Raw genomic sequence first — 14,853 nt, 5'->3', positions numbered from 1 at the left:
AGTTTGTGGATTCGAGCCCCACTGTCAGCACAGAGCCTGCTTGGGATTCTCTCTCTCTCTCTCTCTCTCTCTCTCTCTCTCTCGCAAAATAAATAAACTTAAAAAAATAGATTCATGATTCAGTTATAATGTGTGATTATAAGTAAGCATGACAAAATATTAACAGTGATATCTCTATATGTAACATTATATTTGAATTAAATTTTCTGAATATTCCCTAATGGAAATAATTTGCTATATTAATTCATGAAAAAAATGTTTATTCCTATAAAAGTAACAGCAACTAAAACAAAAGAAAACAAGAACATTAAAAACCCAAGAAAAGTTAGGGTTCAAATCATTGGAAAGGTACTTCTCAGCTGAGATACCTTAGACATGTTGTATAAAACCCTTCAGTTTCTGTTCCCTTACTAATAAAATAAAGAAAATCCTTCAGAAAGGTGTGGCAAAGATTGCAAAAATAGTGTCTGGGTTGTAGTAGATCCAAACAAATTTAACCACTATTACTCATCTTGAAAGTACTTACTAATAGAAAAAGAAAACCTCAGGATATCTCTTTCTTGCCTACATCTTCAAAGAAGTCATCTTTCCCTGATACATAATAATTTTCCCTTAAATTGCATACATCATACAAAACATACATCTAAAAATCCCTTCCTTGTATGCTAGCTCCCTAAAAAAGAAAGTTAAATTATGTTTAGGGCAAATACTTCAGACAATAAATTCCACTTTATGAGACAAAATTTCAATCAATGCGAATTTTCTTTTCTAAAGTTCTTAATCAGAGGCTCAGAGGTTTCCTGTGTCCCCAACAACCCCGTTGGGCATTATCGGAGTGGATAGTGTGGTGAAGCGATTACAAAGTTTGGGTAAAAATTAACAAAAGCACTAAAAAAGAAAAATTTTACAAAAAGGTAGGAGGATGTATGTATGGAGAATGAAACTTACAGTTTCATGAAAATATTGGAAATGAGATATTTTAAGGATAAATTGCTTTAGCAAGACAGACAGATCTGTTTCATATAATTATTGGCTTGGTCAGTGTTGCTTCAGCTGTGTATTTATAGGTTAAATGAGGTATAAAAAAGTTAAGTTAGGGACCAACAAAAGAAGAAAAATGAGAAAAAAAGGGACTCTTTTAATTGAGCATCTACTATCATCCAAATATATAAGGGCTCAATCTCACAAACTGTGTAATTATGACCTGAGCTGAAATCAAGAGGCAAACACTTAACTGACTGAGCCACCCAGGCGCCCCACAGAATTCTATCTTTATCACAAAATTTTAAAAAATAAAATATATATGAGTGAGTCTAAAGGTTAATTTCTTTTAGTTTCTGGTTCTTAGTTTACTCTCAGTTTATGATCTGTATCATCTTTTGAGGACAGTTTTCTTGTATCACATCTGCACTTAGTTCTTCTGCTGTGTCCCCTCTTCAGCAACACCAGATAGCAACATTTTGCATTTCAATTATTTTTCCCCAACAATCGTTCCTCAATCTTTTGTATTATTTATATCACTTTATTCTGTAAATTATTATAAAATGAGTCTTTTACATTATTGATCAATTCTATTTTTTATTTTTTATGTTGATACTATACTTGACATTGTCTTTAGTTGAAGTGTGAGCTCATTCTGCATCAGTCAGCTGTGTCATAAACAAGTGCTCCTCACTTGTTTTTTCATGAATTACTGTTTTCTTAAATATTATTAAGAACACCAAGCAATGATTGTACAATTTCCATCTGTTTCCTATAGTAAATCTCTTAAAGGGTCAGCCTTATTTCTAAATCCTGATTGTTAGATCTTTTTTTCTATGCTGCTCATGCTGAAATAGGCAGTGTTTTGTTGTTATTTTTGTCACTGCTGTTATTGTTTTTGTGTTTTTGCTTTTCACTTTTGCTTAAATGATAAGACCAGCATCCAGTCCTATCATTTGCTCATATAAACAAAGGGTGAATTATTCTTAATTCCTGTTAGTGTCCACGTGTATGGAACTAAATATCTTCTTCTCATCTTGAGCTTCTGTGCTATTTTATGTACAAAGGTTCTAGTTAATACCTGGTGTCTGGCCAAGGCTTACATTATATGCTTCTAGACTGAAAACTCTTCTTTCTCTTTCCAGTTGTGATATATCAGGAAGGGACTTTATTTGGGGACAATATGAAGTTTTTACATTTAAGTATCAGAAACAGAAGGTATAAAACTACAGCCTCTAAACTTTCCTTTTCATACTCACCCTCCTTATGCTCATAGAAGTATTAATGGGGGAAATTAGAAGGCTATGATGGTGCAACAAGTTTGGCCCCTTTAAAACACAGCTTTTGGGAACTACAGGTATAATCTGCATTCTTATGTTTATCAGAAACTTTGCATGTTTAAGATAATAAATACAGATATGTTGAAACTTACAAATCTTGAGCTCTAGTCCTTCAAACATGACCCCTTAATGTGTGTGTGTGTGTGTGTGTGTGTGTGTGTGTGTGTGTGTGAGTCTGTCTGTCTCTCTCTGGTATACTTTGGTAGGGAACGATATTGCTAATATTTCTCCCTGAAATTCCCATATATTTTGGTATTTTTTGGTAGGTATTTCATTCAAAGGCAAAGAACAGTAAAATTACCCCTAGATTTTTTTCCACTACAATGACATCTTAATTATTGACTTTTAAGTGGCTATTCTCATACCAAAATTTACAAAATAACTTACACTTCAAAAATCTTTCCAGTTTTCCTCTATTAATATAGACCTCATCTAAATGCATATTCTTACCATTTATTATTTGATTCTCCAAAACTTCTTATTTACTGTGTTAACAGTAACTGGAGAATCAAATATATAAGTGCAGAAAAATAAAGAGAAATAAAAAGGAAGATCTACAGTCAACTAAAGAAGAGTGATTTCTAGGAATTCAACAAACCCATTGCTTATTGACTCTCAGCTGACACTCAGTTGGAACAACTCAGATCTCACATATCCAAATGGACAGATGATCAACTCATTAAAGAGGTCTTAGCGGTTCTTAATGCTTTCACAGAGGTGTTTCAGTGAGAATATGAATTCTGCCATGGCGAACATGTACATCAATATCATGAGGACAAGAGTAGCTGGAAAACCTCTTCAGCTGTGAGAACATATAACTAAGAAAAGCTTATAAAATGGACAAAGAAAAATACTGATAGAGTCTACCATCTTCAAAAATCCCCATCAAGTCATCATAGTATTGCATTTTTGTATAATGGAGATATTTGTGACATAACAGACAAACAGGACATAGGAGTCAGATTTTCCTCCTGCTGTTATTGTATATATGCTAGAGCTCCACGGATATCAATATATTCTTAGGGCTGAATCTCCAGTGATATCGACTCTGAGATATAATAGATAAAAATGGACTTTTCTCTTCCCAAATAAAACACGAGAAAAATAACTGAGGTTCCAATGACTTCTATTTTCTACGTCTATATGCCTCATGATAGAGTTTTCAGCCATTGAACCCCATATAAAGAATTGTGTAAAAGGAATCTCAACCAGTCTGTAAATATATATGTAAAAAATTATTGATCAACTTCTAAGGCAGATATTTGTCTCACTTTTATTTTTATTTTTATTGTGTCTAATGAAATGATTGCGTTTTTTGTTTGCCAAGGGAATGTGATTCCAAACTAAACTTCATTCAAACTAATTTTCATTAAAAAAGTGCATTTTCCACCTTTTAGATATTCTAATATTTGTGTAAAATATAATCTGAAATGTACAATAAACAGGTATCAGAACATATGAATTCTTAAGCCATTTCTTAGCATACTGATATTTTCAAGTTTAAAAGATAACATACTGAAATCAAAATTTAGTTTGCTTACCTTTCTGGATTGGTAAGTGATTGTACCATGACACGGTGAATGTTGTAATTGCATTGGGAACATTGCTGATTTGAGTTCTGAAAATATCCCAAACCAATGCCTAAAATACTTATAACATCATTTGAAAATTGAGCAAGAATCTTGACTTCTTGAAGTTGATAAAATGATCTTTTCTTCCTAAACAGAAAATTTAATATGCTCAGCATGTTAATAATTTAAAATATAATTTAAGGCAATATAATCTTAATGTAGGATAGAAAGAACAAGCTTAAAAGAAAAAAAGCCAAACAATAATTGTGAAAGTATTTATTAAAATAAAACAAAATAAAATAATTATGTATGCATCCCCATACAAAATTATTTGAAGATACCTTTTGAGAAAAAAAGTGGGACATCTTGTCTTTCTGACTCGGTGTCTAGATTGTACATTTGTCTAAAGTTACAGAAGTCATTTTATGCTTCTTGTTTTAGATACCTGAACAACTATTACAGTTCCCTGAATGGACAGGCTACTCAAATAATAATTCTTAATTGCTCTGTACCATTTTGTCAAATATTTGTGAATTATTACAAATACCACAGATGCAAAAGGAAAAAAAATGAGGTAAAATTTAATAAGTACAATCTTCTGAGCACTTACAGTGTACCCAGAACTATAATAAAGCTTGGCATGCTTGACCTTATTTAACTATCTTGACAACTTCCTTTATTAGGTACTATTATTATTATTATTGCTGTTTACAGATGAGAAAACTGAATATCAGAGCAAATACAAATGCCTTTCCAAAGCCAGTGAATGCAAAGCTGGAATGCAAATATAGCCATGTCAATGCTCTTCTCCATCACCCTACTCAAATTCCTCACCCCTATGTGCCAGAAACATAGGGGGGCCTGGAGTCAGGTCAATATGGATCTGCTTGACTACAAAGGGAACTCCAAAGAAGGTGAAAGAGAAGAAGGAGTAGAAATAGGATAAGTAAGAGGAGGTGGGAAGAAAGGGAGGGAGAGTAGGAAGAAGGTGGGGGAGGGTGAAGAGCAAAGGAGGAAGGAAGCAAGGAAAAGAAAAAAGATGAAAAAGAAAAAATTAAAAATTTGTTGCATTAATTTCCTCCTTCAAGGCAACAATGATTTGCTTGAGTAAAAGTAACAATCATACATAAAGCAGCTCAGGAGCAACCAGAGGTGTCCCCAGCTCTTGTGCCATCTTATATTTATCCCTGCTCTTTCCTCCTTTTGATTCTTCAAAACAATTGGGCCCCAAAAAGGTTGTCATTACTCTCCTCAAAGGCCATCTCTGCTCCCTCCCAGTAACTGTTATTACCTCCTCTTTCATGGAAGATAATGCCATTGTTCATATCCTTAATTTCTGTCCGAGACCTTATCTAGATTTCTCAGAGATACTTCAGAGTCAATATGTCAAGATGGGAACATCCTATCTCTTCTACAATTTCACATTCATTTCAATGATTTCAAATACCAGCTATTTGCTGTGAGCACCAAATCTCTGCCTCTATCTGAGCTCTGTTTGCTAAGATCTATTGCTTTTCATCATGTGTACTTGGATATCTCAAGGATGTCTAAAACTCAGTAGGTTAAAATCTAAATGACATATTTCTTAACATCCATCTCTCACAAAAACAACAATAACAGCAACAACAACAAAACCTCACAACTTACAAATTTCCTTATTATTTTAAATGGCCTTTTACCCAAGCTAGACAACTAGTTCACCCTTGATGTCACCTCCTCTTTCAACCCCTATATCCAATGTATCGTCAATTCCTACCAACTATCCCTATGAAATTCCCTGAATCTGCTTTGAATCCATCTATTTCCACAGCAAGCACTCAGGACACACACCATTGCTCCTGGCCTATATTCTTGTAACAGCATCCTGTCTTTTTCCTTGTCAACCCACTGGTCAAACTGTGTTTTCCAAAATAAAGATCCAACACGGCTCCAAACAAACTGCCCCAACTAAAACACTTCAGTGATTTTTATTTGCCCAAGGAGTAAGATTTAAATCCCAGAACATGTCCTCCAAGTTCTAGTTCTTTCAAAATCCAGGGGCTCTCTACTTCTCACATCTCTCTTGCTTGTCTTGCTTCCTTTCTAAGACATTAGAAAATTCCTTCAGATCCTGAAATGGGCTATGTTCTCTCCTGCTTCAGGATCTGTGCATTCGTTGATACTTTGGCCTGGAATATAGCAAAGCAAATAAATCCCATCATTTAGGTCTCAACTAATATAAAATGTCCTTGAAGAAACTTTTAGTGACCTCACTAATTCACATCCCTTATTTTATGTTTCTATGCACACAAGAATTTGCCTCAAGACATTTTTCAGATTTTATTTACGTAGTTTTATTTATTTCTGATTAGTGTTATATCTTTTATTAGGCCTTTAAGCTTAATGAGGGTAGAACCATGTCTATTTTTCTCATCACAGTATCCTCAGCACTTAGCACAGTTCCTTGCTTAATGTAAATTCCTCTGAAGAGAGAAATGATGAACATAATCATGTTATTTGTATGATGTATGTGTAAAGTCTACCTGCTGCACTAGACAGAAGCTATGTAAAGACAGCAATCTAATTCGTCCAAAATTGTATCCCTAATTTGTAGTACAGTTATTGGACTATAGAAGTTTTCAAGAAATTATACTGAATGATTAAACTGGCTCTCCTCCATGACTTCCTAGCTCTGTAAATGGCATCATAATTTAAATAGTTGCCTTGAAACTGTTTTTTTTTTACTTAACTTTTGTATATTTAATTCATCATAAAAATATCTATTCTAAATACTAAAAAAAAGAAGAAGGAACACTTCCATATATTGAATCTAGACCTCCATCATCTCACAAGTAAATTATTACAACAGCCACCTCTTTGGACACATGTCACTCTAATCTCTCCATTACTCATCCTCTGAGGGAAACCTTCTAACCAGAATGTCTAAAATTGATACCTCTTATTTAAAATACTATATGTATGTATTACTATATTTGGCATCATATTATAATGTGTGAGTAATATTTAGCAACATCAAAAAATGATTGCACTGTAGCATTCAGTATAAAAATCAGGATACAGAACACATTTGCGGTAAGATCCCAATTTTGCTAAGTGAAGAAAATAATGTTTGTGTGCACAAGGGTATATATAAGAAGAAGAGAAAAAAGAGGAGGTAAAGGAAGAGGAGACACAGCTATAGACCACATAGTAAATGTGAATATCCTGGATGATATAATTATATATGATTATCATTTTCTACTGTATAATATATAAATTTTCTACAATGAGCACATCTTCCAATTTCAATTTTGAAGAGAGAAACAAAAGGTCATTTAAAAGTCTCTGACTTCCCTGGTTTCTGAAACAGTTTAAATCTCAAAGCATAACTAAAGTTATTAGCAAAGAATTATTAATAGAAAAACAATAAAGCCATTGGCCTGGTTTAGATCGACAGATTTGTCATGAATATATCATCCATGTTTATATTCCTTCATGAAAAATGCACTAATTCAAGGACATGAATAAAATACATCAATATTTCATGGTGCTCTGCATACACAATGATGTTTACTAAAAAAATGAAGAATCACAATTCTTTGCCTTTGAACAAATTGGAAACAACTTCTCTAGGACTAGTTTGTGAGCTGTTACTGAGCTCAGGTACTTTCCTATCTCCATGCCTTTGAAAGCACTGTCTCCATTCCTTGACTGCAGTGCCTCCCCTTCAAATGTTTCCTTGTATCCCCCTCATATACCTACAGCAAATAAGCTACCATAGAACTTATTACTCAGGGCTGCAATTACACATTAGTCTCGTCCAATGTTCTGTAACTTCCTTAGGAACTGTAACAGTGCTATTTTAGCTTGGGTATCCATTATTTAGTGAAATGCCTGAATAAATTTCAGTGTTGCTGATAATACTGTAGACTAAGTGGATTCAAAAGCTAAGAAGGTATATGTTTTATTAAAATAAATAAAGGATCATACCTAAAGTGTGTATGTGTGCATATATAGGCACATACATACACTATTTTAAGCAATAAACTATTATAAAATAACCATTATTATAACCCAGTCATTTGTACTCAGGTGGAAAAAATTTGAAGTTTCTCTTATTAAAAGATGAGACTTGATGTAAATGAAGAATTTGATTGAAACCTGGTTCAATTTAGTTAATAGTCTTTGGGTTACTGAAGAGAGTTGAGAAAAGGGAAACAAAAATAATTGATGCTTACTCAGGACCAGTTTTATCCAACTATGGAATTATCTGAAATGCCTTTAATAACATTATAAAAATTAAATTGGTAAGGATCTAATATTAAAAATACATTTCTCTCAAAGTTAAAAATTTTCCCTGACTTATGACACAGATGTTATTTTCAAGAATGGCCTTAGTATCCCATGATACTATAAACAGTCTTTATGTTATATCAGCACACAGTTTCTCAATATTTGATCATAATATACTTCTTTTATTATTATTTTCTTTGAAGATTTTAAGGTTTTAAAGATTTATCTACAAAATAAACTTCACTTGTTATGAGCTATGGCTACTTTGTATACTTTTCTGTTATTTTAGATTTTAAACAAAGGTTCATAATAATACTCTAAAATTATATACATCACTGCCATTGTTTGTGACATTAATGTGCAAATATATAAGCATGCAGAGAATTTTCCCTCGCTCACTTTAATGGTTGACTAAGTTCAGATGTCATGATGTACTCGAGTCTGAAGCCCATCACACACTAGATTTAGTCAATCCAGGTATGTTAACTACCTAGATTGTGACAACAGTAAACACTGGATATACCAACACTGTTCCCTGACATTCTAATGACATCATCAGTAATCAGTCTAAACTTAAACCAAACTGTTGTTAAGTCCAGGCGCAATAAAATAAAGTATTTCTTTTATTGCATCACTAGATATGGTACCTATGAGCCTTTCAAAAAGTTACGTTATTTAATAGATTTCTAGAAGTCTAGCACAACAGATTGGAAACCACAACTTAAATTTTTTTTAATGTTGACTTATTTTTGATAGAGAGACACAGTGCGAACAGGGGAGGGGCAGAGAGAGAGAGGGAAACAGAATCTGAAGCAGTCTCTAAGCTCTAAGCTGTCAGCACAGAGCTCAACACAGGTCTCGAACTCACAAACCACGAGATCATCACCTGAGTTGAAGTCAGATGCCTAACCAATTGAGCCCCCCAGGTGCCCCGGGGAAACCACAATTTTAATAGTAGCATGCATCTTCATATCATTCTTTGGTTTAAAAGAAAATGAATTTCCTTGTTTGAGAATTTATGAAATAGACAGGTAAACCTTCAACAAATTCAAGCTAAGAACATTCTTGGAGATGATTAGATAACTTTAAAAAATGTATATATAACTATATACATATATAAATACATATATACATACACACACACACACACACACACACACACACACAAAGCTAAATAGAAGATTAAGTAAAAACAGAACCCTCTTCTCTTATTGTGGGATTTGTGGCTGTAAGCGTTTCTCCTGAAATACTGAAATTGGGTCACTCTACTGACAGAAGATTTATTCATATCACTGTGAATATAATGTCGCCTGAAAACTAGAGAGAAGTAGAAGGCAAGGTAATTTGAGAAGAACATTGGAATGAGAGTCAAAAGAGGAAAAAAAAGTTTTCCCTAATGTTTGTAGTCCCTAGGTGTGTATGATATAAACAGGGTAAGTAGTCGACTTCATATCTTCTGCATCTTTCTCCAGACAATGAATGAATTCGAATATAACACCTGAGACATTTTAATATTTAATATTTTAAGATTCATTGGAGAGAAAATTTACACAATCTGTATTCTATTCCAAAGTGGATGCTCAGAAAATAAACATTTAATTTATGAAAAAAATTACTAAATTATACTTACTCATAAATCTTTGGCTCTTCAACCATTCCAACCTGGTTTAATAATTTAAATGTAATAAAGCCATTTTTCATACTGTTATCCAGAGCAGTTATACTGAGAACAAAATAATAGCCTACAAAAAATAGAGAATGCAATTCACATTATTATTATATTCTACTTATTTTTGGTACTTATGCAGATATAGATGTGTGTATGTATATATGTATATATGTGTGTGTGTATATATATACATATATATGTAAATATATATGTAATCTAGGCACATATTATATATGCACATAATATTTAGAGGCATTTTGTACGTGGGTAATATATTTTTTATTTTGTCAATTTTTAACTAGACTTGAAAATGAGGAATAAGAAAGCTTGCCAGAAAGTCATGGGTATGGTAGAGTTGGCCAAATAATTAAAGAATAGTAACTGGTGTGCAAACCAAAAAAATCATAACTTAAGTCAATGAAACCATTTTTCTTCTTCAGTAGAACGCCTTAAAGTAAATATGATAAGATTCTATATTTATATGATGAATATTATCTTAGCTAAAATTGCTTAACAAATATAATTCCCAATTTCACTGTTTTTTAGGAATGTCAGTAAAATTAAGCATTTTTATATATACCAAGCTCATAGTAGCTCTTATTAAAAATACCCAGGTAAAATATCTGAACATTGAAAACTATAAAACACTTATGAAAAAAACTGAAAAGGACACAAAGAAATGGAAAAACATTCCATGTTCTTGGTCTGGAAAAACCAATATTGTTAAAATGTCAATACTACCCAAAGAAATCTACACATTCACTGCAAACCCTTATCAAAAGAACATGAGCAGTCTTCACAGAGTTAGAACAAACAATTCAAAAATCTGTATGGAACCAGAAAAGACCTCAAATATCCAATGTAATGTTGAAAAAGAAAATCAAAGCTGAAAGCATCAGAATTCCAGACTTTAAGCTGTATTACAAAGCTGTAATCATCAAGACAATATGGTACTGGCACAAAAATACATATAGGTCAGTGGAACAGAATAAATAATCCAGAAATGGACCCAAAAATGTAGGACCACCTAATCTTTGACAAAATGGAAAAGAATATCAAATGGAAAAAAGACAGTCCCTTAAGCAAATGGTATTGGGAAAATTGGACAGTGACATGCAGAAGAATGAACCTGGACCACTTTCTTACACCATACACAAAGATAAATTGAAAATGGATGGAAGACCTATTTGTAAGACAGGAAATCATAAAATTCTAGAGAAGAAAACAGTCAACAACCTCTTTGACCTTGGGCACAGCAACTCCTTACTAGACATATCTCTGGAGGAAAGGGAAACAAAAGCAAAAATGAACTATTGGGACTTCATCAAGATGAAAAGGTTCTGCAAAGTGAAGGAACCAATAAGCAAAATTAAAAGGCAATCAAAAGAATAAGAGGAGATATTTGCAGATGAGATATCAGATAAAGGGTTAGTATTCAAAATCTATAAAGAACATATCAAACTCATCACCCAAAAAACAAACAATCCAGTGAAGAAATGGGCAAGGGACATGAACAGACACTTTTCCAAAGAAGATATCTAGATGGCTAACTGACACCTAAAAATCTGCTCAACACCATTCATCACCAAGGAAATACAAATCAAAACCACAATGAGATACCACTTCACACCTGTCATAATGGCTAAAATGAATAATTCAGGAAACAACAGATGTTGATGAGGATGCAGAGAAGGGAGACCCTTTTGCACTATTGATGGGAATGCAAACTGGTACAGCCACTCCGGAAAACAGTATGGAGCTTCCTCAAAAAATTAAAAGTAGAGCTACCTATGACCCAGCAATTGTCTATTAGGTATTTATCCAAAGAATTCAAAAACGCTGATTCAAAGAGGCATGTGCACCCATTGGTTAAAGCAGCACTATCGACAATAGCCAAGTTGTGAAAAGTGCCCAAATGTCCAGCAACTGATGATTATAATAAAAGATGTGTATAGATAGATAGATAGATAGATATAGATATAGATAGATATCTGTAGATACACACACACACACACACACACACACACACACACACACACTAAAATATTACTCGGTGATCAAAAAGAATAAAATCTTGCCATTTGCAACCATGTCAAACGAACCAGAGTGTATTATGCGTAAGTGAAATAAGTCAGTCAGCGAAAGACAAATATCATATGATTTCACTCATGTGTGGAATTTAAGAAACAAAACAGATGAACATAGGGAAAGGGTAAGAAAAATAAGATAGAAACATAGAGGGGGCAAATCATAACAGACTCTAAAATACAGAGAACAAACTGGGTTGCTGAAGGGGTGTGGGGTGAGGGAATGGGCTAAATGGGTGATAGGCATTAAGGAGCGAATTTGTCAGGATGAGCACTGGTGGGCATATGTAAGTGATGAATAAGTAAATTCTACTCCTGAAACCATTACTACATAATATGTTAAGTAACTTGGATTTAAAAAAAGAAGAAAAAAAATGCCCAGAAGAGGCAAGGATATTGAACTCACCCCTATACTCAGTGTTGTCTGATCTATAGAGAAAGTTCTGACTCCCTGCGTGGGTTTTTTGTTTGTTTTGTTTTGTTTTGTTTTGTTTTGTTTGCACAAGAATTTATTAAGGAATATGTAGCTCAAACAATCATTCAGGGCGAAAGAACAAGGCTTAGCCAGAAACACTGCCCCCAAATCACAGGCCAGACTGTTTCAAGATCTCATTGTTACCACTTCCAAGCATAAGCTAGGAGGTTAGCTGAGAAAGTTTAAGACACTTTCATTTCTATGATGAGAAAATATTAACACCTCTGGACAGGAAATACTCAGACAAGGGGGGGGGGGATTTAAATTCACATGAAAGAGATATTTTTAAGTATGCACTCTGTCTACCCCTTTTACTAACATCAATATCGACTCTTCCTCCTAGGTTTCAAGCATGATGCCATTATTACTTAGATGCCCATCCCTCAGTACCAAGCACATCCAAGTGGGCTACATTTTGCTGCAATCCAGTATAAGGTGATACCCATTCTTTTAGTTCTATCCCAATCCTGTTGTGATATTGTCCTATGGACTAGAATGAACAGCCCATCTCCATCATACTTTCTATAAGAGAGGTAGACACCAGTCCCTGTAATGTAAACCATCACTTAGGGGAAAATGTGTAAAAACAGAACATGGAATGCATGAAATTATCTTGCGAGAAATACATGTAGTAAAACCATCCATGCTAGGTGTTAAACGTTGCTACTAAACAAAAAGAATAACTTCTTGTTTTACGCCTGATGCTTAGTACTACCTCAAATAGGTAATTTATATACCACTAGACCTCAAGAAATTCTAACACAAGAGAGTAAAGAACCACTTCTTACTCTGAAGTGACTCCCCTGCTTTACATAAAAGACTTTGTTTCACCTCACCCAAAAAAGTAGGTGTTCAGACTCTCTCAGATGATTTTTGGTAGTGTGACATATTAAGATGTCAAGGAATAGCCCATCTCCTGCTACAAGTACATGGAAATGAGTGTACAACCATAAATTAAATACATAACCAAGCTTAAATGAAGACAGGGAAAATATCAGGGGCAGAAAGAAAGAAAAAATAAAAGCAAACCATAAGAAAATGGAAGCTCTGGATCCCTGCAGGACTTGGGAACTGGATTTAGCATGGAGACAGAGGCTGCATGTCAGCTTCCATGCACAGGAGACAGAAAACTAAGTGAAGGAGCTAAACTGAAAATCCTGCACTGAGCCAGAGACCTTCATTCTCTGCATTGTCATTCAAAGAGGGACTGGGAAAACTCCTACTGGCTGGGTATGAGTCTTAGATGGGGAATGTTCCAAGACTAAATAAACTCTAGGTAACATGGAATTTAAATTATCCTTCATCATTTGGTGAACCTCTCTCCCACCTCCAAATTACATAAAAAATGCTCTGGGATTATGCTACATAAACTCTGGGATAAACAAAATCCAATTTGCTTTGAGGGAGAATTTTGAAGAAGAGCTGACTGGTGAGAGTTTTCTATATTAAAAGAACACATGAGTCTTTAGCACAAATGTTTTTCTATCATTTTTGAGAGACTTAAAAGGACCATGGGAGCTAGAAAATGATAATACATCATGAATAAATAGATAAAATAATTGATTAATTAATTCAACCAGAAGAACACAATAGATAATTTGCAGAAAACAATTACACTGACAATAAATAAAAAAATAAATTTATCTGGAAAAAATTAATATCTTCAAAGGGATGAGCGAAAATAACTCTCAATGTAGAGTTCTATGTTGAACTAAATTTGCAATCCAGAGTAAGGAAAAGATAAGGATATTTTCATGAAGACAAACTATAAAGTCACTAAGGATATATTTCAGTAAGATAAAAGTTAAAAGGAAGAAGTGGGGGAGAGAAAAGAGGGACAGATAAAATGTAGCAAACTCAAACTGGTAAATAAAATGAGCATCCGATGTAATGACATTCATAATAAATACTAATTGTTAAACAATTAATACAGAACATAATATTCAAGATGAAAAAAAAGCCACAGGTTCAATGGGTCTATGAGACAAACTGTTGTGATAGAATAGGATAAAATTGGGAGGCAACATGAAATTTTATTTACAAAACCAAAAAGAAGCAAGTCATGAGGAAAATATAAAAATCATGAAGTTTCATTAAGTTTTACACATCTAAGAAGTCACAACCTCAGAATAAAGCTAAAATCTAAACAATATGGCTGCCTGCTCAAAATTATTTTTTTAATTTTTTTAAATGTTTTATTTACTTTTGAGAGAGAGAGAGCGAGAGCGAGAGAGAGAGAGAGAGAGAGAGAGAGAGAGAGCATAAACAGGGGAGGGTCAGAGAGAGAGGGAGATAGAGAATCTGAAGACAGGCTCCAGGCTCTGAGCTGTCAGCACAGAGCCCTATGTCACCGGGCTCGAACCAACCAGCAGTGAAATATGACCTGAGCCGAGGTCAGAGGCTTAAAGGACTGAGCCGCCCAGGAGCCCTCAAAATAAAAGATTTAAATAGGACTCAA

General features: G+C 33.9%; 1 protein-coding gene across 5 annotated transcripts in view; it reads right to left on the bottom strand.

Moving 5' to 3' along the window:
- The window catches only part of LIPI (lipase I), a 62,194-nt gene that overhangs the window by 14,816 nt on the left and 32,525 nt on the right, over window positions 1-14,853 (bottom strand). For all 5 annotated transcript variants that reach the window (XR_003908589.1, XR_003908590.1, XR_003908591.1 and 2 more), the window contains exons 8-9: window positions 9,795-9,906; window positions 3,863-4,039 (exon numbers count right to left, since the gene is read on the bottom strand). Coding sequence is in view for 2 of the 5 variants with exons in the window: in XM_029939139.1 (XP_029794999.1) it covers window positions 3,863-4,039; window positions 9,795-9,906 (289 nt within the window). In the remaining 3 variants the exon portion in view is untranslated. The remainder of the gene's footprint in view (window positions 1-3,862; window positions 4,040-9,794; window positions 9,907-14,853) is intronic.

Source organism: Suricata suricatta, chromosome 5, assembly GCF_006229205.1.
Source record: "Suricata suricatta isolate VVHF042 chromosome 5, meerkat_22Aug2017_6uvM2_HiC, whole genome shotgun sequence".
NCBI lineage: Eukaryota > Metazoa > Chordata > Mammalia > Carnivora > Herpestidae > Suricata > Suricata suricatta.
This window is presented reverse-complemented; position numbering and strand designations above follow the sequence as displayed.